We start from the raw sequence: 23,172 nt of genomic DNA, 5'->3' as shown, positions 1-23,172 counted from the left end.
TGACATGGTGTTGAGACCTCTCTGCTCATCTGACATTTTGGAGATGAGGTAAAGCTGCAGGAATGGTGCCTAAAGCCACGCAAGTGACATTACAGATGCATACCAAATATGAACCACGCCTCTGAGCTAAGTAGTTGTTAACAGATGTAGTTTTAACTTCAGCACATGCTTGTCTGAAGGAAGTGTGTCCTGACTGAATGCATCAAAACTCTTGTGAAGTACAGCAAGCAATCGACAGAAGACACCTTATACCCTACACAGGATTTATAAAGAATTTTAAACTCAGCCATCTTTTATTGAGACTAGCGTCAGAATAATGTCTAGATCTAGGTTAAGAGCATAGATTAATGTTTTGTTTCCTCAAGCATATAGCTGTCACTAGCATTTTGGTAAGACTCTTGACACTAGAGATTTTTAATTGCAGTACATTGACATAACAATTGGTCTTTCCTGGAAATTGTAGGTACATGCTATAATTTTGTGAAGAAAGCTGCAAATAGATGTTCTGCAAGCAGGCCATAATGAATTAGTCATGTGATTACAGAGAGGGAACAGACATAAACACTGACATCCTAAAACAACTGGGTAACATTTACACACATGTTAAGCTAGAATGAACAACTTTCTTTTGACACATCTAGCAATAAATAGAATAATTTTTATATTTCTTTTAAAAAGCGAGAATGTAACGTTAATTTCCTCCATGTTCCTGTTAGAAGGAGACCTAAAAAGGCACAATGCAACAGTACATAAATTTTTACTTAATTTCCTTACTGGGGAGTCACAGAATGCTCTCTTGTTCTGCTTAAAATGACCTTTCTTCATTGAAGAGAGATAATGAAATTTAGGTCATCATAAATTTAATCAGTGAACAAGTAAGCCTTTGAGACTCTTGATTCAAAGACTTTTCATCATAACCTTTGATATCATGACTATTTTTTCTCTGATATGTTTAAGGTAAGCAACCATGATGGTGAAGGTCAATACTTAAAAATCCTGGATTCCTGCAGAATACCTGGGTAATTAACTTAAGTATGTCCTGCCAAAAAAATGCACATAATTTATTAAAAATATTTGTCTACTGATTTATCACAGTAGAGGAAGTTTAATACCTCTTTTTCTCAATCTACCCAAGACTAGTTAAAAGGTCTGCCTCCCTTTGTTATCCATGAACACAGACTTTGTTACCATGAGAGATAGTGTGCATTACCACTTTCATGCTTTTATCCATTCCTATACTGATTTTCTTTTTTTTTTCTAGTTCCTGGTAGAATAATTGTATCTAAATAACAGAAAAGAGCTAACCAATTTTCTTGTGAGCAACTAGAACACCAGAGAAAAATCTGGCAACTTGTCACACTCTCATTTGCTGACTGTCTGGCTGTTTTGGCTACAACTTGCCAATCTGCCTGTCCCTTAAATTTGACTTTTATTGCTATTTTAATGAATGAGGTCTTTTTTAAATTACACAGAAAATCATGAAAAGCTTTTAAGTTGCTTTTCTCTTTTAGACACACCACATGGAATGAAGAATAACACTGCTGTTCTTCCCATCTGTTGGTTGTTCCTGCTTGTCTCAAGGGTTATCTTGTCGTGATGGTGTTTGAGCGATGGATCTGCTTTGGGATACAAGCACTGACAGTTGCCCACTAAAATCAACTTGGTGAGGTGTCACACAAGTTTAACAGTCCAGACCGGTTCACTGTTTCCATTTCCCTCTGTGAAAACAATCTTTCCCACATGAGTACTAGTGGGCCATGACAAAAATCATGTAATCTTCTCTAGAATGAACACATAGAATACATACACTACAGACTTGACATTATCTGTTGCTGTCCTCTGAATCTATTTCTCCTTCACAGACTTCTTGTGCAATAGGCATTACAGAACTAGAGGAAACACTTAGTAGTACTGCATGGTTCTGGTTAATGCTGTGCCTAAGATAAGCCTTCTTCTTGGCCCCATATATGAGATTATACACTTTTAGCTACAGTATAAGTTTATATTCAAGTGATCACCAAGAGATGAAACTGCTTCACAATTCCTTACATCAGAATCCTTCTGTACAAATCCCTCCTGTTTTCCAAGTGCCACGGCAACATGATGATTATCATCCAAGCGGGTTTCCTAGTAAAGATGAAAAATGGCAATGTAAATGCATTTTCTTTACTCTGTTTACAGAGTATAGACTATATAAGTGTTTAGAGCATGATTCAGAACAATAGCACAAGATCATATAAAATACTTTAAAATAATGACATTCGAAAAGCAATAGTATTTTAGCAGTTTTGCTGAAGAACTCCATGATGCAGACACAATAAAATGTTCACAGGGCTGAGGACAGATTACTATAGGTTACCACCAACCTATCCATTTGTAGATATTTGTATTGAAGCTTGTGACCTGAGCATTCCTTTATCAGTCCCTTCTAAGCCTCAAACTGCATAACCCATCTCAGTTATCCCTTTCCAGTGAGATGAACTGTGAACCTCAAGAAGGTATTCTGAAAAACAGTGATGTCAGTGTAAACTTAAACCATTGACGCTCCCTCTTGGTTTCAGACAGCATGTAAGCGCACAGCTTTGAATTCCTGACATAATCTGAGCACTGCTATGTGTAAATACAAATCAACATTTTTAGGTACATAACTATATATTTAGCAATACAGTTTTTTACCAATTTAATACTTTGGTTTGAAAGTGTTTTCTTCTAGAAAGACTAAAAATTTATCCTAAACAATTTCAAGAAAAAGAATCCCAAAGATTTTTACTGTTTCTGAATAATGCTTATTCTATAGCCAAGTCATAAATCTATTGACTTTTAAAAAGGGGATGAAATAAAATTTTCTCTGCTTATTTATTCTAAAGTTTTCATGTAATTTCTGCACTTTCTAAACTAGAACCCAAGAATAACAAGAATTTTACCTAGGTAGATGATCCAATATTACCATTAATCTGCAAATAAGAAGTCATTCGGATATTCTCCATGGACTTAAGACTGAATCTCCAATTTTGGCTTCCTTCAGAAATAGTCTAACTGCACTATATTATAATATAAAGAAAGCACCATGATTTCCTCCTGTTTCCTCTCACAGGTTGTTGCTTGCCTCATTTTTGACCCCATTTAATCTAAGGAAAATGTCTTTCAGAACAATGGTATCAGTGTGCATCAGGCTTTTCTACAGTTCATCTACTACACAGAATTTTCAAAGGCTTCAGTTGCCAGGATACCATTTCTGTGATACCAAACCAGTTCTGTGCATATATATATAAATAAATATAAAATATATATATAATATATAATATATATATAATATATAATATATATAATATATATATATAAGCCAAGCTGTTCAGATCAAATCTACTCAGCCCAGTTCAGTCAAGGTAGGAGCTGCTCCAGGCTTGTGTAGCACCAGGACAACTGTAAAGTTGGGGAATGTTTCTGACAAACGTGTATGCCTCGGCTGAGAGGTGCTGGTGAGGAAATAGAACTGTGCCTTTACTTTAATCTCTTCAGCACCAAAACTGTGCCTATTTGACAGCGTTAGCAGTGAAGTTTAGAACTCTCACCTACTTAAAAAAAAAAAAAAATCAAACTCACACTGTCATACCTTTCTGCTAAGTGCTAGTAAGAAATATTTAGATTCTGTCTAGATTAAGAAAATATTTAATATAAGAAACACTAATAAACCTACAGCATAAGCAGTACTTTACACATGACTGCAAGAATGTACTTCCTATGGGGTATTTTACTGGGTTTTCCACTCCTTTACTAGGATACCAAACTGAAAGTAAGTCAAGCATAAAGAATGCTACCTCGGAGGTAACCACTTGTACTCAGTGTGAACATTTCCTTAACCTCCTCAGAAATAAGAAAGACTATGAATATTAAATGCTTGATCAGGTGTTGCTAAACCATTTCTATAGTTCTGGGGTGGCGATGTTTTGTGTTCTTCTAGATGGAAAAATTACTATATCCCCTTTTTAATCACTTCATTTTTTACCCTTCCTTCATTTTTTTGATGCCCAAGAGGTCAAAGACAGATCAGAACAGAGGACACAGTACAGCACATTCAGCAGTGGCTTACGCCTGTAATCAGAAATCTGCAAACAGCTTTAAGCACAGAATTTTCTTTTTGTGAGGTCAAATTATATTACTTCTTGTTTGTTCAACTAAAAACATACTATAGAGATACTATTTCACATATTGTTAGCAAAATAATGTTTTTTTCATTTCAAAGCTGCATTTAACAGGCAGTGATGGTTTAGATAGACCTTCCCTGCAGAGACCCTGCCCAATGAACAGTGAATGAAAAAGGTTCCATTTCATTTATTTCATATAGCCTCTGTGGTCACAAGAGACTTTTCAGCATCTTACAATAAAACATAAGCTATGCCCTTCATCTATCTTTGCTGTTTCACAGCAATGCAAATCCAAATGAAATACTGAAAGAAACATCTTTCCTGGCCTGTACTAGTGGCCAGCAAAAACCTTAAGCAATGGAATTAATGAAACATACTGAAACTATAAAAAATATCCCTGGAGATATTGCTACACCAGCTTACAAAATTAGTCTCTTAAATGGAAATAGATGATTAACAAAAAGAGGACAATCCTATAGAATTCCTTCAGGGTAGAGAGTTTGTTTTGTTAAGATTCCTCTCTATAAACCAGAAGACAAATAATGGACTAAAATTTTTTTGTCTGCACAGAACAAAAGTGTTGCTAGAGCACACAGAGATTTACAATGATCTCATTTCAAAGACTCTGCAGAATGATGTGTCTGGAATTCAAATAATTATGAATTCACACAACAGCAGACTGCTTATGATGAAACTGCGCCTTCCCAGCCAGCAGAACTGATTGATGAGTGAATTGAGTTGGATTAGCTAGTCTTAGACATGAAAGTTTCTATTATTATTTATTCCTGACAATGCAACAGGATTAACTTCCCTTACCGAGAGTGAAAGATGCCAACTACAGTTGCACACAGTAATTACTAAATATGTTTCAAATTGACCCAGATAATCACTCTTTAAAATTCATGTTCTCGAAGTAATTTATTTGCATATAAACAAATCAAGCAAATATTTGTTGTGAAAAAATGCAAAAAGTTATCTGTGCAACAGCAGTCCTGTCAGGTGATTCTTAATCCCAGAGCAAAGTTAAGGATAAATCATGTGTTTCCTGTATAAAACAATTGTATCCAAAGTTGAGGTAGGCACAAAGACAAATGTGTTATGTCTCATTTAAGATTCTTCTTTAACATTGATTCCAGTAAGCACTATCCAGTTATTCTTCCTGATCAATTGTACACAACTGGGACTAATAAGAAAAGGGTCACAAATATATTAAACATTTTGCAAATCACTAACTAGGAATTTATTTTTCATAATCTCATAGAATGCCTTATATTGGAAGGGACCTCAAAAATCATCTCAGGGACACCTTCCACTAGACCAGGTTGCTCAGGGCCCATCCAATCTAGCCTTACACACTTCCAGGGATGGGACACCCACAACTTCTTTGGGAAACCTTTTCCTAAGCCAATATAGTTCCAGTGCCAATATATTTTTCCATATTTAAGATCTGCAACAAATCTGTCTAGCTTATAAACTTACATGGATCTCTTTAAATGATAGAACTTGTCATAACTGTTTTCAATCAACTTCTTTCATTTTTACTAGAATTAACTACTATTTCATTCTTGTCATAGTAGTAGGCAGCTCATACCACACAGCCTCCTCACTGGCAGGGCACTATGAGAAACTAGAGTCCTTGACTTTGTTTCCATGTGTTAAGAGCACTATGGCTGCTACTAAGAAGAAAATTAACTGTATCAGAGATGAAACTAGGACAATTTTACAAGTTTATTTTCTTCAAAGGAAGTAAATGGAGCATATAGAATTACTCATAATAATAATCATCATCACCATCATCATAATGACTCCATCCTAAATCAACACCCTGACAAAATACTGTTATCACTCTTTACTGGGCTAACTGTCCTTTAGTTATTGCCAAACAAAGTCACCTTTTTAAAATGAGGAAAGTATGTACTGTCTACATGAATAAAGCATAGTCAACATATATAGCAGACATATCTTAAAATTAAATTGATGTTTTTAAACAAAGCTTTTTTCCTCCAACTCCTTCCAAAACAGCTGAAGGGAATCTGTGTAGCAATCTCTAGAGTAATATACAAATAATAAACAAGACCCTAAAGCTAAATCTTTCCATCAAGACCAAACTTGTTTCTGATCAACTGCCTTCCATTCAAGCCAAAAAATATGGGGTGTGAATGAGGGCAAAGATACTTCAAGCAAAACTAAATCCTTGGTAAAAGGACCACACACAGTCAAATACAAAATAAAGTAGTTAATTTTGATTTACAACGAAATAAGAGAAACCTTTTTGCACTGTTCACAGAAAATTCTCTCTCCAATTTGAATTGGCTTTGCTCTGACTGTGGACAGTTACAGGGTGTCTAAATAGTGCCAACTTTGATTTGTTCTGATTCATTAGTATTTCTCTTGACCTTTTAGTCATGACAAGTATAAGGTGGAGGATCTTTTCTTTATCTTTATGAATTTAAAGTTATCTTTTTAATATTACATGGTATTTTCTGAAGAAGATTTCAGAATATTTTGTGCAATTAAAGTGGATAAAATCCCCTTAAATTCTCCCCTCTATTTTTAGTAAATTAGCTTCTTTTTAAAACTGAAATGAATAAATCAAAAATGTGATAATTTAATTTTAAACAGTCTTGCTCTCTTTGATTGTTTCCTTTCACTAAGATATAGGCAGTTCTGAAATGTAGAAGTGAGACATTATATTTTATTATTTGATAGAAAAAAAAAATTGGCACAACAGGGAACCTAAGGAAAAGACTGTATCATAAAAATGTAGTCTTACAAGTGACTCTTTCAGGTTTCTCAAAATTAGTGTTTTCAACTAAAAAGTTATTTCAAAAATCTGATGAGACAAAAAAAAAAAAAAAAAGAATTTTCCAAGTAAGAAAATGGACATAAAATTAAAACAAAATTGGAAAGACAAAATAGTAAAGCAATGCTTAATTTTAAACTGTCCAGAGACTGGTAACTGAAAAACATTTTATTTATTTAATTTTAATGAAAGTTGATATTTAAATGAAATTATATCCCACTTGAGCTTTATTTAAAGGAAACTTGATATTAAGCCCTCTCTTTGAAATACAAGAATCTTCCTCATTATAATGCTGCATTCTTGGGAAGCAGGTGGGCAAGTGTAGGAGTGGAGACATTCCTCAAAAACTGCATGAGTGTTCTAGCAGTAATTACTAAGTAATAAGGAAAATCCAAGCAATTAGAAAGCGTTTAAGTATTACAGGGAGCTATCTGCATCATCATCTTCAGACTATTTCTGTCAATCAACCAGAGGCAAATCAAAGACCAAAATTAGGAGTTCCAGCATTCAGTGAAGACAGCCAGATGCTCCACTGGCCATGGGACACTGCAGTAACACAGAAAGCTTTCTGGTACAAGACGTATCACAGGCTTTCCCAATAACTTCCTTTGCCAGTGCAATTCCAACTAGTGAATTTCATGGCATACTAATATTGCTATACTATATAGGAATTGAGTAAGGGGACTGATTTAGTATGCATAGACTTGTAACACAAAATGAAAAATGGACAGGAATTAAGGAATGACCTGTGAAGAAAGAAACTTATACTCTGAAGTTAAACATTACTGGAACATTCATTCTTTCATACCATGTGCACAGGGTACATGTAGTTTGTATACTAAAGAAAATAAATATACAGCTGAAATTTGTCATTTAGACAGCTCTATTGGAACAGCTGTCTCCAACAATATAGTTATTTTAAAAATGCAAATATGTATTTGAAACTGATTAATCTTACTGAAAGGTGCACTTGACAGTTTGTTCCATTTTTTGCTTTGTTTAAAGGGGTTGAACAAACATGCCTCTGGGGTGTAGAGAAATGGGATTGTAATTAAATTTGGTTTTAAAGCTTGTTTTTTAGGTAATTAAATAATTTGAGATCATTATGAATCAGAATCATATCAGCTGGAAAACACCTTCAACACCAGCAAGTTCCAACTGTTAACCCAGCACTGCCAGGTCCATCAGTAAACATGTCCCTATCAGTTTTTCCCCTATGTATCCTTTAAAGATGATACTGATAATTTCTTACCAAATCTGGAAGGATAGATGTTTTAGTGGTAAGTCCCAATAACTTTGAAGAAGGAAAACAGAAGCCCAAACCCCAAGACTCAGATTATTGAGATCAATAATTCTAGACCAACTGATGAAGAACTTTAAAATCTTAGACACATTCAAGAAATCAGGTCCGAATATATTTCTGTGAACTTCCTGCATACCTTAGCATGACCTTCCCAGATGCAGGAAATATATTCCAGGCACAGGAAAAATAAAAAGACATTATAACAAATCCATATATGGGGTGTGCTTGCAATCTTAAAAAAAAATCTTTAAAATGCTGTAGATTTATATCTTAAGTTTTGATTAATATAAGCTCAATGGGGTTATACAAAAGAAAGATGTGAAATTGCAATTAAAAAAAAAATCAAACATGTAATGCAACGATAAGGAGTTGAGACTGCTTATCACTAATGAAAACATGTTCTTTACCTCAAATGTCCACTCCTCTTCTTTTTCTCCATCCAGAAGCATTTTTGTATCCTTATACACCTTCCCTATTTCCAGTTGCAATGGAGACACATTAAATTCAATTCTTTGCAAGTTAAAGCCAATTCCAACTCCAATGGCCTTTAAGAAGCTTTCTTTTAAGGCCTAAAAGACATAAAAATGTATTTTATTTATACTGGCTACAAACTGTTTTTTAAACTGCTATTTACTGTTCTACAAACATTACTTCTGAGCACACATTGCAGACAAAATAAATTTAAGACTTATACTACTAAATGTCAGGGTAGACTGATGAAATTATCAAAAAAAAAGTTATCAGCATGGTTTATACCCAGCCTAACCTGCTGCATTAAAATAAATATGCAATTCAAATTACAGATATGAATGCTTTACCTTGTTCTGGCTATGTGTTTAAAACTACTAATAAATCCCATTGGAAATATCAGCTGTACCATGGTTCTCAAAGTTGTTCTGATATTAAAATAATCACTGAAAGATAAAGTCCAAGAATATCTTCACCTGAAATAGTATCAGGTAGACCCAGGGGGGTTTAGATTGGATAATGGGAGAAACTTCCTCATCAAATAGTTTTTCAAGCACTGGAACAAGCTGCCCAGGGCAGTGGTTGAGTCATGCTGAAATTATTTAAAATATGGATAGAGATGGTGCTTAGAGACATAGTTCAGTGGTAGATTTGGTAATCTTAGATGTCCTTTTCAACCTAAACCATTTCAATGCAACTACGGAAAGATTACATTTTTACTGTAATGAAAACAAAAAATTATATCAGAAAAGAATGTGAACATTCTTTGAATAGGACTTTGAATAAGAAAAGAAGTATTACCCAGTGCCGATAAAACATATCCAGCTGCATCCATTCATTACTCATTGACTTGATTACATCCCACTCTGTTTCAGTAAACTGTCGCTTCATTATGTGAAAGAAATTTGGAATTGAGCTACTACCTATAAATCAGACAGAAATATTTACAGAAATTGTAACAGAGTAGTAATATCAAGCAAATTAATTACCTCACATTATTGCTCTAGAAAAAACTCATAAGTAAAAAAAAATTATGAACCAACTCTGCTCCACAATTTGAATTTATACAGCCTCAAAGCAGTGAGCTAATGGCTGTTCAGGATGCAGTACTTCCAGCATTCACTAAAAGGCAAAGTATTTAACCAAAGATAGTTTTATATAAACATTAAAAATTTATATTCAACTACTAAAGTAGGATATACAGTCTCTGGCATCTGACAGCTTGATCTAGTAACATTTTATAAAATAGCATTCTGTTTGTCAAAATTTATTAAGCTATTCTGCCTCCCACCTTTGGATGCTGGAATACAGAAGAAACACTTTTTTAAGCACTTATAGAAGCAGTCTTCTGAATTTATCACACACATATTAAGCTATTTGGATTTGATTTATTCTGGAAGAAAAATGTGGGTAGAGAGGTGTCCATTATAACAGTAAGAAATATACCAATGGAAAAAAAAATCCTCCAAAAAACCCAGCCTCAAACCACCAAACCTTCAAATCCTTAGATGAAATTTAAGCTTCCTCTAAAAATAATCACAGCTCTGTGACACTGCAGCAGCTCTTTGGGGGCTACACCACTTTTCCCCACTAGTCTAAATTTACAAGACACTACAATGTGTGGTTATATTGACCAATGGCATTTCTATAGTACCTTGAAATCTATGGACCTTGTTACAAGCTTGGCTACCCATAGCCTATGTTAATCAGTATCTCATGCAAGCATCCAAGTCCAGCTGGTGACTAAAGAGACAATGGCAGAAAATAACCTCTTTTCTCTAGCAGGGATAATAAAAACCTGGATAGAGACAATTCCATATATTGAGACAATTTCTTTGATGGGTTACTCAATGTTCTTACTAAAAATATAACATCAGTCATATTTAATCCAAAACATTTTCCCCCTCCCAATAACATGTTACTTTGCAGAATCCACTCACTAAATAATTGCTTAAGATGCAGATTCTAACTGTAGTTGTGCCAGTAATTCTTTGAGTTGACTGGGCAAGGTACTTTCCTTTTCTATGCTCATGTTCCCCATCCTAAACCAGGGGTAAAGGCATCAAGCCTTCTCTATAAAGTGGTTCTCTTCTATAGATATCTAAGCAGTAAATAAAAACAGGTACTGGCAGCAGTAATAACTGATCTAAACAAAACAATGTTACACTAAAGCACACATTCAGGTGTTCTCATGATTTCCAAACCATACTGCAAAGTCTGACATACATGTCCCACAAGACATGGCAGTGACAATTCAGAGCTGCCCTCAATTGCAGAATTTTGAGACAGTTGCAGCATTTAGCTAATGGAATGATCCAAAACAGTCTAAGGACAGGACTAACTCTCCTCTGGAGAAAATAACAGTAGAAGAAAAAAGGAACCACAATGTTAAGTATGCCTTAATGAATTACCAGGGCAAATTCCATATCCATCTACTTACACAATCCAACTTCCCTGAAACAAACAAAAAACAAAAACAAAAAAACCAAAAACAAACAACCCAAAAAACCCAACAACAAAAACAAACAAACAAACCAAACAAAAAAACCCAAAAAAAACCCCCCAAAAAAATCGTTGGACTTGGAGAAAGGTATTTTCTTTCACCTCTGTGTTGGTATGGCCCATTTTACAATCAAATAAGTACATTAATACCTGCTCTAGACAATCCATTTCCCCCCTCTTCTCTCTTTTCTTTAATATTTAAAACAACAGTGTTAGGCTCCAGCCTGTTCTTGTGATTTTAACTACAAAACATTCCATAATGTCCTGGTGCACCCTTCCTCCTCTATTACTTTCAGAGAGCCCCCTCCTCCTGTCTGTATCCCAGGACTACCAGAGAAAACCACCCAAGACTACTCACACTACACCACATTCAACATGTAGAGGAACATAAAGGCTCCTGCGTTGTCAGTCCTGCTATCCCAGCTTTATCACATGTGGTGAATACACTTGATGCTTAAACCATTTAGTACACTGAGTGCATATCAAACCCATATGCTACTGCTTTCTTCCTCATTGTTCACCCCTTTTCTTGTCCTAAGTTTCTTCAACTATTCAGCTACCCTTCTCAACACTCATGTTCAAATTCACATAGTGCTTTCCCCTCCGCTCCCATCATATGTCAAGTTCCTCCTTTGAAAATCTCAGGCATCACTTTGTCCTTAAGTGCATTCACTCTCCATTTCCTTAAGGCAGTACAGTTGCTCTGCTCTGAGGAACAGATCAGGACTTAGGATTCCTGTTCTCCACAAGTTACCTGCAGTACCACAGCCTGCCTAGTCCATTTCCCCATATTTGCTTCACTATCAGAGAAAGACAGATTTACAGAACCATGGGGAAAATGTAGGTTGAAAAAGACCTTTGGGGACCACCCGGTCTAACCTTCTGTTGAAAAACAGAGCCTTACATTGGGTTACCCAGGGCTCTGTCAAGCAGAGTATTTCAACCCTTCTCTGGGGAACCTAGTCCAGTATTCTGCTGATCTCATGGTGCAGACTTGTTCTACAGAGACAGAACTCCCTTTGAAGCAACCTGAGCCTGCTGCCTTTTAGATTAGATTCCCTTCTTTAGAACTTTCACCTCTTGAGGTTCAACAAACCCAGCTCCACCAGCATTTTTACATTAGTCAAGTTCCCCAACCCTCTAATCACCTTGGTGTCCCGTTGCTAAACCTCCTTCAATTTTCCCATGTCTCTCATGACATAGGAGATATGAAGGAGACAAAACTAGAAGCAGCATAAAGTTTCTGTTTAAATGCTATGTATTTTGCTTTTAGTTTGATTTAAAAAAACAGCCTCAAGTTGTGGTCAACTACTTGCCACAATTTATAAAAATCTTCATTTGAAAGAACTGGAACAAGTCCATATAGCAATTAATTATTTGATGTTACATTTGCATTTCCCTTGTCAACTTGTTTCATATATAAACTGACTTTTTAAGTAAGTACTTCTTACTTGCTTATGTCAGGAAATACAGGTCTTCAAAATAACAAACTAATTTCTTTTAATGCTGAGCATTAACTATATTGCTGTCTCTGATTTTAAAATACATGTCTTGTTAATAAACTTTTAAGTACATCATATCCTTAAGAATATCAACTGAGTAATCTTTCAAAAACTGTATTCTAGTCATTAAAAATAAAACCTAAACCCAAAGTTAAGCTTCTTCATTAAATTAAAAGCACACAACAGCCTGGAAATTTCAGGAAGAGTGATGAGAGGAAATAGTAAGTGATACTGGAAAAAAAGACTCCAATATTAACCCTGGAAAGTAAACATGCTATATACAGGTAAGTGTGTGTGTTCCTATGTGTGCATATGTGTCTGCATTTTGGATTTTTTGCATGAGCTATTTACATTAATACATAATGCCATGTTTTCCACTGCAATGACAACTAGGTTTTTGTTAAATTTTTTTAAACATTAGGCAAAAAATGCTTTGCAGTTTTCCTGTAGAACAGTAATGCCACAGACCAGATATAAAAGACTGATTTTAAAAAGAGGCAGGAGTGAAAAATAAGAAAACAGACTATATTCTCTAGTCCTGTTTGCAAATGCACTGTAGAAATAGTACATAAATACACCATAATTTTCCCCCATTTTTCTACCTGCTAAAGAATTCCAACAAGCTGCAGCTGTAGGAAGATAAAGGCAATCAGAATTATGATCCATGTAAACTCTGATACTATTAATAGTGAAAATTACTACCTATAAGGCTAGTACAGAAATTTTTTACATTTTTACAAACATCAGGTTAATCATAAGTCAGCTTTGGTAATACAGTGTACACTTTACAAAGGCAGGGTACAAATTTGTACCAAAAATTATTAGAACCATGCCAAGCATACTCTTCTCAAAACAATTAGAAGAGTAGATGACCGGCCAGCTTCACTTCAGGTTTTATGAGTTTACAGTCTTCAACTTGGCCTGGTCGGATACAAACAAACTAGCTTATAAAGCTACAACTGCCAGCTCATTGATCAACTAATCTCCTGAAAAAACACAACAAACAAAACCAAACCCAAACACTCAAAACAAAAATATGAAACAAATACCAAAATGCAAACAGCCTCCTCATCAACTTGAACTGCATAAAAGAAACAGGTCAGTGATTAAGAACTAATACCTAATCAATACAATCAGCTCACTTTCAGATGGAAAACATGTAAAGAGGCAGTGTGACACCTCATTCATAGCAAACTAAACAACTGAAGCATGAACAGCTCAATCTACCTAATAATGTGAAACACAAGATAGCTATGAAGCTTCTAAACTAACCAACTGTATTGGATCAATGTTTCAAGTCCTGGACTCTTGGGCTGACAATTCTTTTGGTGTAGGGCCATATTTGATCACATTTTACATCTCTAAAGGAAACCAAAGTAACCTGATACAGAGAAAACATTTCTTCTGCAACAGATTCCCAAGCCCTAATTGTTTATTAATACCAACTAACCCTTTTACAGACGTTTAGAAACAACACAAGGCAAATAATTAGTGAGATAAATTACTAACTTACAAGAACCAGATAGAACATTAACAATCAATGTTTTCTCAATCTACTAGCTCACACAGTTTTTGTGTGAATTGGAAATTGGATTTGCATTCTCTGACCTCCACACTTCCTGTCAGTATCCCGCAATTTTCCCAATTACATGTATGGTAAACATCTATTCTCGTCATGTTAACGCTGATGTGTATTATCTTGGCATACTCCAGAGAAGCGCTAACTCTTAAATGACTGAAAACTTGACATTGCCTCCTACAAGCTACTCAACATTTTCCAGATTATAAAAATGTCAATCTGGAAAATTCTACCATAAAGAGACTGAAATAATTTGATAATGTTTAATATTTTCTCTGCAGACAGCATCATTAAGTCTCTGCAATATTAGAGAAACTGCTAAGGTTTCAATTGCATTAATGTGGTTGGGTCTAACAGCAATGATGAAGATTTAAGCAAGCTGCCTTGATAGTCAATGTAAAACAAAAAGAAGAGTCATAATGGCTTAGATAGCTCTAAAACTTAACTGGAAAAACAGCAGCTATGACTTGGTTAAAAAAACCCAAAATAAAATTAAAAGCTGTTAACAGCATACCTCATAGCTGATCAATTTAAAGACAGGTAGGACACTGTCCACAACAGATTCATGCTTTTTGTAATTTATTTCTGAAAATAAAAAAAAAAAAATCCAGATTCTCTCAAATTTTGTTCAGACTCCAGATTATTTCTACATGTTCTTTCCATGCCAAACATTCAGCTGAAATACACACTTGCTATTGAAGAGCTTGCAGTCAAACACACCTGGATGCAAGCTCATAGTTTTATCTTACCTCTGAGTGGAGAAAATAAAAGCATTTTAAATACAAAAGGTCTTAATCACTAAGATGACTCAGGGACCTCAAATTCTTTGAGAAAAATGCACTTACAACTAAATAGTGATAGCAAACAAGAAAACGAACAGTAATAAAAAAAGAAGTTTCTTAACTTGTGTTTGTCAAGTGTGTTTTACTCGCTTAAGCTCTTTACAAGAAATTGTACGACCACAGCTAGCAGAGCTCTTGGTAGTCATAATATTTCAACAAAAACAAAAATGACCCCACAAAAAAGACATTTTAATCAATTTTTCATTATAGAACATATATCTAACAGTTACAGCAATCACTGCCTTACCAGAACAGCAGGAACTCTACTTCCTTTCAACAGTTAGGAAGTTATGCTGCATCACATAACCCCCAAAATCTAAATAAACATAAAAATACACTTTCCTTAATAAAGCAAGTCATGCGAGCAACTACAGATGTAAAAACAAAAATCCAGGTGGTGTCTGACCATCTATAGCCTTACACTACATAGTACTACCAAGCCACCAGATCTCTGAGAAGTTTTATTACAGTTTATGAAGTAATATACTAGAATGTCTTTCTGCACATTCAGAAATACTGAAACAACTTAATATCATTTAAACTTACAACTTAGTATCATTTACTAGTCCAAGAAAATAGACAAGCAAAAAAAAAAAAAAATCACAATAGCAGATCACCATTTCACAGTTTGTCAAGCAGGAAAAGTTAGGTATTTAGTGAGAGTGTAATTATATGGAATGCAAACCTGTCTTTAAGAAGCTAACACCACTGCAGAATCTGGGGCTGAATTGGAATCCAGTTGGTACTTGGTATATAAAATACTATACTGGATAAAAGGGGTGGGCAGGTAGCCAATTCTCAGTACCTAAGTCATCCTCATCTTCCACATGAATTTTACTACATGATTCACACTTTCTAACACCTCTTTCATCTGACTAATGCAAATTTTTCCTGGGAAGCTCTGCGACCTTAGAAAGCACAAGCTGATTCAAACTGAGCTGGTTTCCCTGAAAGGGTCTGATGAGAGATGTCTCCTCTAAATTTGATGTGAAAATAGTCCTCAGTATTGAGACACATACTCCGGGACTGTCCTTCAACCTCACGATATCCTATGTAGTAAATGAATCCAATGAACAACAGAGATGCTCTTTAATGGTAGAAGTCAAGACACTGCACAGAAGCCTGTCTCAGAACATGAATTGCACAGCCGAATAGCAGTAAAAATATCTCTTATTTTCACACTTAAAACTTTCCCATCTCTGTCTGTACACCATCCTTCCCTCTTTTCCCCCTTCATAATGAAGTCCTAAAAAACCACATGATGACTTAAGTAGTATTAGTGTTTTAAATTTGGGAATCAATCTCTACTACATAAAGACATTCTTTAAAAACAAATGAACAAAAATCCAAAGAAACCAAAACCTTATAAAGGCATTTGTTTGGCTTGCCAGCAGATGAAAGACTGTTTGTCTCACTTGACAGCTAAAACCCAGCATGTTTTGCTTTGTTTTGTGTTCCCACAGAGAGGAGACAGCAGTCAACTAGTCACTGGCATGTTGTCCCCCCATATCCTTCCCCTTAACATCACATAAACTAAATTTAGCCACTACAGGAGCTGTCTTTTATCCAGCCAAAATATACAAGGAAAGATGCAAGTGGAAGATAAATGTGCTGCATCATGGCAAAAGCAGATGAAAAAGCAGAGGCTCACAGATGAAAAACCGATGAACTTCAATAGTCTATTCACCTGTATCAGCTGTATCTACTCTTGTAGATATCATCTCCAAGTGTTTGCTTTGCTTTTATTAAATTTGTTTTTACTAGGAAAGAAAAAGGAAGATATACATGCTTAACACAGAGCCCAACAAGTCTGATGAACAAACCGGAAAACTGTGCAGGGCAAGTAAGAACTTTTTAATACACTACAAAATTGGATTTTCTATCAAAATATAACAGAGCACATAATGGCTATGAATGCTTAGATTTCCCAACGCCAAACCAATAATGGCAATAAAACATCTACCTTTGGAGCTACCAAATGTCTCCCAATCCTAAAAGCTCCTGAAAACCTGTCAAGGAATCTGTCATCTTTATTTAGGAAATATAAAAATATTTGCCTTGTTGAAAATCAGAATTTCTCTTAGAAAGAAAATACATCAGGAAAATACAGCTGAGCCTATTTACATAACATTTATTGAGAAAAGCTGACCTATTTAAGATAAGTTACTAGCATTTCATATGTCAGTATAAAAAAAATCTGCAAGTCTTTCTCTAAAAGATTGTCTCACAACTTTGAAACCAGTAAGGACTCCAAACCCTAACACCTGCACAGTCAATATCCAAATAAACTTCTGACAACACAAAATTAAATTGGCTTCTATGTTGCAGTCTTGCAACAAATATATATATCTGTAGAGCTGAAGCTATTGGAACTGGGCAGTGTTAGCAAAAAACTCCTCAAAAGCCAATTTTTAAACACCTACATAGTAATTACATAACCTTAGTCTTTGGATCAGATTTTTCTGCTACACTTTCTTAATTTAGAAAGCCAAAGCTAACTGTCCAAGGCTGAGAAGCACTTTTAGTTTTTGGTTTTTTTTTTTAAATCAGTTCTATGTAGCTGCTTATTGCGACTGTTTAACTTTATTTCCCAAAACACCAATTTAATAATAAATTGTGTTTACTGTAAATTCAATGTGCAGAGGGGGGAGGAGGGGGGAGCCACGACACCAAAACAATCTGACAAGCATTTTTATAGTTACTCTTTATTACAACTGTTATTTTTAATAAAAGCTCCTAGCTTAGGATTTTTCTTTTCGTAATCGCTAGTTTTTTCCTCATTTTAAGCATATATTCTTCACAGCCAAATTTTTAGTTCTGCATTTTGCCATCAGTTTATATTTTAATCCAAATGGTTTAACATTTTTCTATTAAGGAAATAGTCATAAAAGATTATTAGTGTTGCTTTGGAAAATAAAGAAATTTTCCTTTAAAGAGGAGATTTAATCACAATATCAACTTTCTTTCACAGTTTTTCAAGCATTGGTGCTTTATCAATTACAGAATTGTGTAATTCCCACTTAAAACTGTTAGAAACATGAATAAATCACAGTAATGAAACTGCTATATATTATACATTCTTTAAGAATACATTTAAGATGGCTGTTTCTTCCCAGTTGCAAACAGAACAAGAACAAAGAAATGCCTCCCTGTTTACTCAGCGTAAGTGCAAAATATCCCTGTCATTCTTTAGCTCAACAAGGGTATCAGATGTTTTAACATCCTTCACATCTAAAAATGATGTTCTTACATAAGTATTTATAAATTACAACTTCTTTGATCTGTAAGAAGTAACATTTAAATCAAACCCTTTGTTAATTTCTTCATTCCAAGCAGTGCACCTACACACCTAAAGCTGTAACATTAGCTAACAATTTGGTGTTTTGGTGTCCTCTAGCAGTAAAAGATTAGACACTGATTGCTGCTACGAGATATACTGAAATACAACAATAAAACTAAAAACAGTAAAAACTTTGTTTAAGGTAAAGGTAAATCACCTTAAGGACAAGAGCACTCTAAAGTACAATGTGATTTGGAATTTGTTTCTAGGTCAGGAAATTCTTATTGAAAAGCTGAAATGAAGCAATTAAATAAGGATTGCAATTCAAAAAACTGAACATGGCTGCTAGCTAAAAGACATGCCAAATATCTGAACTATGAGGTAGGTGAACCTAACTCAGTTAGGCTCAGGAATACACGAAAATTAACAGCACAAAGTTCAAAACTACCTGGAAAGAGAGCTTTCATTCACTAGCTGGACTGAAGTATGGTATTTAGCTTCTTCATGTGGGATTTCTATAGACATTTGACATGTCTCTGATTTGAAGAACTCTATCATCTCTTGCATTACCTCACCTCAATAATGCAATAATGAGAATAAAAAGAGAAAAATAAGCCAAGTTCTTTTTATATTTCCTTGCCTCAGAGAAAACTAGTTTCACATAATTAGGTGTTTGCACATAATAGCTTACTTTCTTAAAAAAGCATTTACTTGAGTATTTTTAGATCAAATTACTTTTTCTGTGAAATTCACATGCAGAAAATTTACCCTTTTGTGTTTTTTAGCAAGCAAGCCAGCATAAAACCAAATATAAATGAGAAAAGCTAATTCTACTGCATGTCAAATGTTTAACTCTGGAATAAAATTGAGATTGGAGACGCCTGGATCAAAGTCAATATAGTGGGATATGTAAGAAAGATTTCATTATGATTTTCAAAGATATGGAATGAACTGTTATTTATCTTTGAAAATCCATTCAAGCTAAAAAAATGCATTAGTGAAAAGAAATTCACTTGCACAGCAGCTCTTGAGCCTAAGATCTAAACTTTTTTCAAATGCTCAAGGAAATCTTTATTAAGCTATAATTATTTCCTAAGTCTCTGAAAACATTCTACTTTACAGAGCTTACGTGACTGGTCAATCAACATCCCACACACCACTCAAACCAAGTCAACACTTGTTGAAGAATTTCTTTTCCATAAGCTAAAAAATCAAACACAAGCTCAGTTTTTTTCAGAGGCGATAACAGTACTGTGAGAATCCTTCTCATTTCTTTTTTGAAAGGCTTAAAATAAATTCATACGCTTTACCTGGCCAAATAATGTCCACAGACACTTCTACAAACAAATTTACAGGACAAACAAATTTACAGTGTGCATTTTTCAAAATGACTCAAGAGTTCATCTTAAACTGATCTAAAGTGAAGAAAAATAATCATTGATCTCAGTAATTCTTCAAAAATAATTAGACTGAAAGACTGATTTAAATCTACAATAACCTGCCAGATAACCAAAAGGCAGCAACACACAATACCTGAAGAGGATATTTTCCTTTTCTACCATCACTACAGTATTTACTTCATTATCTAAATAGAGGAAAAAAGGTGATAAACTGTAGCACACCTATGGAACTTCTATAGAACTGCTGCTTTTTGCAGTGGTAAGAATAGCTTTTAGCATGACCTTTAAAGAAGGCTACATCTTGCAGTAATTTCATTTCTCAGATTTTAATAAGGAAGCACAAGTAATATGGAAAGAGGCAGCATCTTACAAACAAAAAGTAAAACAAAAATACATAGGATGGATGAAGAAGTGACATAAAATGTTTACGTGCACCAGGACTCCTTGTTACATAGTAGCACACAAACGGCAAGACTTCTCAAAACTTTCAGCTGCATGATACTCTTGTATATCTACACTGCAGATTTTGCATGCTCACTGGTTGAACAATAAAGGAATATAAGAGCTACAATACTAGAGACCTCAATCAAGATGCTGTTGGAGAACATCACAAGATGAAGAACTCTGTATTTAAACAAGTGCTTGAAGAAAACAGACAAACCAACTCAAATGTACTTTGTTCATAGGGAACTCTTTGTCCTTCTAGCTGTTCCAAGGAAAGAGATTTATAGTGGGTCCACCTTCAGAAATATAACGTACTTAGCAAGTGCAGAACAAGAGCACCACTCAGTGGAACTATCAGAGAAAATAATACTGCTAAAGTCTGTGTTACCTATTCATAGCCCAGCAACAAAAAAAGAGCTGAAGGTAAATGAAATTATTACATTTCCATTAGTATCTTATTTCTTTTTCCAAAAATACAAATTATAATTACAAAAAGGAAGACATATGAGTCACCTGTCACTGTTCAGTTTTTGGAATCACCAGCATCTCCCAAAAACACTGTATGAGATCTCAAAGTATTACTTAAGTCTTTAGACTTCAGAAATAAAGTTTAACATGCTTCATAAAACTTGTCAGCTAGACATTGACAACATGCCTTTAAAATGCCAGCTACATTTACACCTGCATAAAATACCAGCAGGGGATGTAAGATATCCCTACTTCCACATATAAATTTTTTGGTTTTTCTGTATAAATTTGAATTTTACAGTTCCAAAGAAAAGCTTCAAATACAAGTGCTTGAATGTTTTGGTTTTCACTATTTACCCACTGAAACTTGAAATGTTTTGGAATGAGGAATTAAAATGCGTGAGTCCTGTGGTAAGGCCAGGGGCAGGCCAACCAGAGTGTTTCCAAGGGTACTAGGTCCAGGTATTACCTTTTCCATGGCAGCCTGTGGAGTGCTGTGTTTTAGGTCTATGCCTAACCCAGTGTTGATACCACACTGGTATCAGCAGTGTTTGCACGGCATCAAGGCCTTCCCTGTAACTCTGCTCCCCCAGCAAACAGGCGGAGGGTGTGCCAGATGCTGTGAGGAGACACAGCTGGGACATCACCTTGCTTGCTTTGCATGAGAGAGAGAGCTATGATATTCCTGTCACAAAACACACAACAGCTCTGGTGGAGGACCCTCCTAAGGTTGTCCTGTGGCCCCACATACTGACCACTGTGTTCAGAGTGAGGATCTACAGCAGGTGTGAGTCACAGGAAAGAACTTCTGGTTGCAGTAAAACTTCTGTGCATCCTAGCTAAACATGATAATCCAAAACTGTACACTTATAGTTGTTGTTAAAAAGGTATAAAGTGATCAGACAGAAAGTTATCCAGTCAGGGTTTACCTGAATCTCTCCCTTACAACACAACATACTTTGCATCATAAGATGCTGGGTAACTCCAAAAACTGTGAAGAAACATTCTCTAAGAACACAACTACTACTGTCATATCTGGTTAAACATTTAAGGATGATTCTAAAAAAAAACAGAATTCCAGTGAATCATAAGTCCCAGTATGTTTCTCCTTTAACCCAGTTGTGCTCTGGTGAACACTTGAAAACTAAATCATCTCCATAAAACTGTATTTAAAAATACACTTTGCTACAATCCTAATTTTGACCCTTTAGTTCACTAATCATTTCATGCAAATAAATAAGCTGATAACATGTTCCCTCCTCATGATCCCCTCTCAGTGAGGATTAGAGCATATTCACAGTGAATCTGTTTTGCCAGTTGCCTGACACATAAAATGTGGGACATACATATGGGATAACTGAGTAACACAGTCTATGGAGTTCTCATGGGGATGGAGCCCATTGTCCCTGTTTGGGAAGATGTCCCTCCTTCTGCCTCACACACAGCAAATCCATAATTAAAGTATCTGCAGATGCTGGTAGTGCCCATATGATAGAATGGTTAATGATTTTATTTTCCCAGGGTTCTGCTTCGCAAAATGAGAAATATATCCATATCTGTCCTACAATGCATCCCAAAATAAACAATGAGGAGTGCATTTTACAGCTAGAAATCCCAAACACACAATACATTCCTACACTCTCTTCTAATTACACTAAATTTCTAGGACACAGATTGGTTCTTTGGGAAATGTGAAAATGTTCAGTACTCAAACACTGCAGAATCTGCTTTAGTCACCATAACGAATTACCTGGTAAATCAGTCTTCATAATATCAATGCCAACTTGAAGCTCAGGCTCAGCTGCAAGGACTGCATAATCTCCTTGATGAGAGACATTGAAGTTGTAATTTGAGTTGATGCTGAGTAAGTTACTGGCCAGGAAAGGTTTTCCTTTTGGTGTCCTTTGCAAGTGTACTTCATTCCAAGGTATGCACAGCTCTTCTGCAATTAATTTCCTCATCAGCAGGCGACCAGCCTATGAAATAAAACGGAAATAATTAATACAGAACTATTGTGCTACGTGGTTGCTAAGAAATCACCTGTCCAAAAAATGTTGGTTTATTACTGTTGATATCAAGTCATGTATTTTAATAAAATAATTTAAATTTCTCCCTTTTGTAAAAGCTGTGTCAAGTAAGTTTAAGAAGAAAAGTCCATCAGAGTATCAAATACATTGTCACTATTAGCACAATTAACACAAGTCCCAGCCTAGACAAATCACAGTAGTTCCTTCCTACCTTAGTAACTTATTTATGATACTTTATGGCACAAAAAAATACTTTTTACACCACCCCGAGTAGTAACATTATCTCAATAACCTTCCTTTCAGTGCATCCATTCACTACCTAGGTGCTAAATGAAACACTCAAGACCTAAAAGTGATGAGTAACTCCTTCCAGACTAGTTAGCAGGCACGTATCACTGTATTATTAAGC

At 35.1% G+C, this 23,172-nt stretch overlaps 1 protein-coding gene across 1 annotated transcript in view; it reads right to left on the bottom strand.

Annotated features, from left to right (window-relative positions):
- AASDHPPT (aminoadipate-semialdehyde dehydrogenase-phosphopantetheinyl transferase) overlaps positions 1-23,172 on the bottom strand; it is a 28,267-nt gene that overhangs the window by 4,570 nt on the left and 525 nt on the right. Inside the window, exons 2-5 of the mRNA XM_030270127.4 lie at positions 22,487-22,712; positions 9,521-9,642; positions 8,659-8,820; positions 2,050-2,127 (exon numbers count right to left, since the gene is read on the bottom strand). Coding sequence (XP_030125987.1) covers positions 2,050-2,127; positions 8,659-8,820; positions 9,521-9,642; positions 22,487-22,712 — 588 coding nt within the window. The remainder of the gene's footprint in view (positions 1-2,049; positions 2,128-8,658; positions 8,821-9,520; positions 9,643-22,486; positions 22,713-23,172) is intronic.

The sequence above is a fragment of the Taeniopygia guttata genome, chromosome 1 (assembly GCF_048771995.1).
Source record: "Taeniopygia guttata chromosome 1, bTaeGut7.mat, whole genome shotgun sequence".
Taxonomy (NCBI): domain Eukaryota; kingdom Metazoa; phylum Chordata; class Aves; order Passeriformes; family Estrildidae; genus Taeniopygia; species Taeniopygia guttata.
The sequence above is the reverse complement of the archived record's forward strand: the minus strand, read 5'-3'. Positions and strand labels throughout refer to the sequence as shown.